General features: G+C 46.3%; 1 protein-coding gene across 1 annotated transcript; it reads right to left on the bottom strand.

Annotated features, from left to right (window-relative positions):
* Nucleotides 1-1,648: 1,648 nt before the first annotated feature.
* On the bottom strand, nt 1,649-2,552 carry LOC106819021 (zinc finger protein 233-like). Its single transcript, XM_014823681.1, has 2 exons — nt 1,839-2,552; nt 1,649-1,754 (listed from the first exon to the last, which is right to left on the bottom strand). The coding sequence occupies exons 1-2, from the start codon at nt 2,477-2,479 to the stop codon at nt 1,649-1,651; spliced, it is 747 nt and encodes a 248-aa protein (XP_014679167.1). The 5' UTR covers nt 2,480-2,552.
* Nucleotides 2,553-3,318: the final 766 nt, after the last annotated feature.

The raw sequence follows: 3,318 nt of genomic DNA, 5'->3' as shown, positions 1-3,318 counted from the left end.
ATGTCATTTTAAGGTAAAATTTCAGATTTTATATATATTTAGATAAACAAAAATTTAAACAAATATTGATATATGACTCGAGTCTAAATATCGGTGTTTTTCGTTTACTGTAAATACATCCTCAGCTAAACGTGAGAGATAAATGGTTAAACCGCCATCCTCAAATCAGACCCCACTCGAACCTGTCTGGAGGACGGGTAATAGCTAGTTTATATAAATAGCGGAGTAACGGAGGACGATGCAGCGATGGAGGAAGGTGGAGAAGATTCATCAACATGGAGGTCAGCACCTAGCTGACGTCTTAGCGTGGACCATCCGCGAGAGACTATGACAAAGAAGAAGAAGAACTTGAAGAAGCATTCAATCGCAATCCTACCTAAGACTGCCTTAATGGCCCACCAGTCTATTAGCACTCTCGATGGCTTAGTATATATACGTGTGCGTGTGCGTGTGCGTGCGCGTGCGCGTGCGCGTGCGCGTGCGCGTGCGCGTGCGTGTGTGTGTGTGTGTGTGTGTGCGGAACGTCGGGCAGGCAGACTAGTTAGTACATGGGAGGCTGGAGACGAAGCAACAAACCTGAGGGTTCGTCTCTGCGGCGAAGATGCTGGGGGATGCTGTGATGGATGCTGGGGGATGTTTGTGAGGATGCTGGGGGATGTTTGTGATGATGCTGAGGGATGTTTGTGATGATGCTGGGGGATGTTTGTGAGGATGCTGGGGGATGTTTGTGAGGATGCTGGGGGATGTTTGTGAGGATGCTGGGGGATGTTGGTGAAGATGCTGGGGGATGTTGGTGATGATGCTGGGAGATGTTGGTGATGATGCTGGGAGATGTTGGTGATGATGCTGGGAGATGTTAGTGATGATGCTGGGGGATGTTGGTGAGGATGCTGGGGGACTTTTGTGAGCATGCTGGGGGATATTGGTGAGGATGCTGGGGGATATTGGTGAGGATGCTAGGGGGATGTTTGTGATAATTCTGGGGGATGTTTGTGATGATGCTGGGGGATGTTTGTGAGGATGCTGGGGGATGTTTGTGAGGATGCTGGGGGATGTTTGTGAGGATGCTGGGGGATGTTTGTGATAATGCTGGGGGATGTTTGTGATAATGCTGGGGGATGTTTGTGAGGATGCTGGGGGATGTTTGGAGTTGCTGGTGAGGATGCTGAGGGATGATGCAGGGATGGTGCGGTTGATCCTTGAGTGATGCTGTCGGGGATGTGTCATGCATGCTGGAGGATGCGGTGGGGACGATGTGAGATGCTGCACGAATGCTACAGCGGTGTCGCAGAGACGCTCCAGGGATGCTGTGGCGATGTTGTAGGGATGCTGTTGGGACGGTGTAGGGATGTTGCCAGGATGCTAGGAGATGGCGTAGGGATGCAACAGATATGCTATAGCAGTGTTGCAGAAATGCTGCCAGGGTGCTGGGAAATGGTGTAAGAATGCTCTAAGGATGCTATAGGGATGGTGTAAGAATGCTCTAGGGATGCTATAGGGATGGTGTAAGAATGCTATAGGGATGCTATAGGGATGGTGTAAGAATGCTCTAGGGATGCTATAGGGATGGTGTAAGAATGCTAAGAATGTATAAAATTGCAAAACATAATACTTGAATATAATTATTTATCATAATCAATTATGTGCATTAATTCGTATATGCAATAAGCAGGAAGGAGAAAGATTCACATTTATATGGTTTCTCTCCCGTGTGTGTTCTCAAGTGGATTTTCACATGACCTAACTGCGAAAATCTTGCATCACACAGTTCACATTTATACAATTTCTCTCCTGTGTGAGTTCTCATGTGGATTTTCACGTAAGATTTCTGTATAAATCTTGCGTCACACAGTTCACATTTATATGGTTTCTCTCCCGTGTGTGTTCTCAAGTGGATTTTCACGTAATATTTGTCTGAAAAACTTGCATCACAAAGTTCACATTTATACAATTTCTCTCCTGTGTGAGTTCTCATGTGGGATTTCACGCTACTTATCCGTGAAAAGCGTGCATCACACAGTTCACATTTATATGGTTTTTCTCCCGTGTGTGTTCTCAAGTGGATTTTCACATCACCTAACTGCAAAAAACTTGCATCACAAAGTTCACATTTATACAATTTCTCTCCTGTGTGAGTTCTCGTGTGGATTTTCATGGTATCTATCCGTGAAAAGCGTGCATCACACATTTCACATTTATGCGGTTTCTCACCTGTGTGTGTTCTCATATGGGTTTTCATGTTACCTATCCGTGAAAAACTTGCATCACACAGTTCACATGTATATGGTTTTTCTCCCGTGTGGGTTCTCATGTGGATTTTCATGCTATCTATCCGTGAAAAGCGTGCATCACACAGTTCACATTTATGCGGTTTCTCACCTGTGTGTGTTCTCATGTGGAATTTCATTTTACCTATCAGTGAAAATCTTGCGTCACACAGTTCACATTTATATGGTTTCTCTCCCGTGTGGGTTCTCATATGGGCTTTTATGTAACGTAACTGCGAAAAACTTGCATCACATAGTTCACATTTATATGGTTTCTTTCTTGTGAGAGTTGTCACGTAGGCACTACACCCGTCACGCTAATACGATTTCTCGCTGGTGTGGACGGTGCGGATTTTCACGTTACACTCACGAGAAAAGGCTTGCATCACAATTCACACTCATACGGTTTCTTGCTAATGTGAGCAACGTTCCCTGTCAAGCGACCAGCAATGGCACCGTTCACGCAGATCGACTGGGGAATGCCTTCCTCCTCACCGTCTTCTTCTCTCACCGTCTTCCGGCTGTAAAACGATTTCTCCCGGTCCTTCGTTTGCGCTAAACTGAAAAAGCTTGCATCGATGCACGTGATGTTGGAAACGTAGCACGGAAACTTCCGAGCTTACTCCCAGCTGCTCCGCTAAGCTGTTGGAACGCCGATCCAGAGTTTTAGTCGTTCATCTGCAGCTAACGGACACGGTGGTTCCTGCAGCAAGCGACGTGACGGTTAGGTAGGGCTTGTAACACACAGCCGATCGCCGTAGGATATGAGCTAGCTACGGAACACGCAAAAATCCCGCCCTGTGGGTTTGCTTTCGCCTGATCGACCTCCCGCCGAGCTCGAAGTTAGATACCCAGGCGTTTAGAGAATGTAGGCGTGTACGCCAAAGGTGATGACAAACATAAGGCTGGATCCGTGATTGCCGCCCGCGCAGCTCAGAAGTGACGCCAAAGTCTCCTGCTGATACGACGTGGAACACCTATAGATGTGTAAAATGAGATTTTTTTTCTTTGAGATAATGTAAGCTGTAAAATAGGCTCAGATAATTCAATG

Source organism: Priapulus caudatus, unplaced genomic scaffold, assembly GCF_000485595.1.
Source record: "Priapulus caudatus unplaced genomic scaffold, Priapulus_caudatus-5.0.1 Scaffold2750, whole genome shotgun sequence".
Taxonomy (NCBI): domain Eukaryota; kingdom Metazoa; phylum Priapulida; class Priapulimorpha; order Priapulimorphida; family Priapulidae; genus Priapulus; species Priapulus caudatus.
The sequence above is the reverse complement of the archived record's forward strand: the minus strand, read 5'-3'. Positions and strand labels throughout refer to the sequence as shown.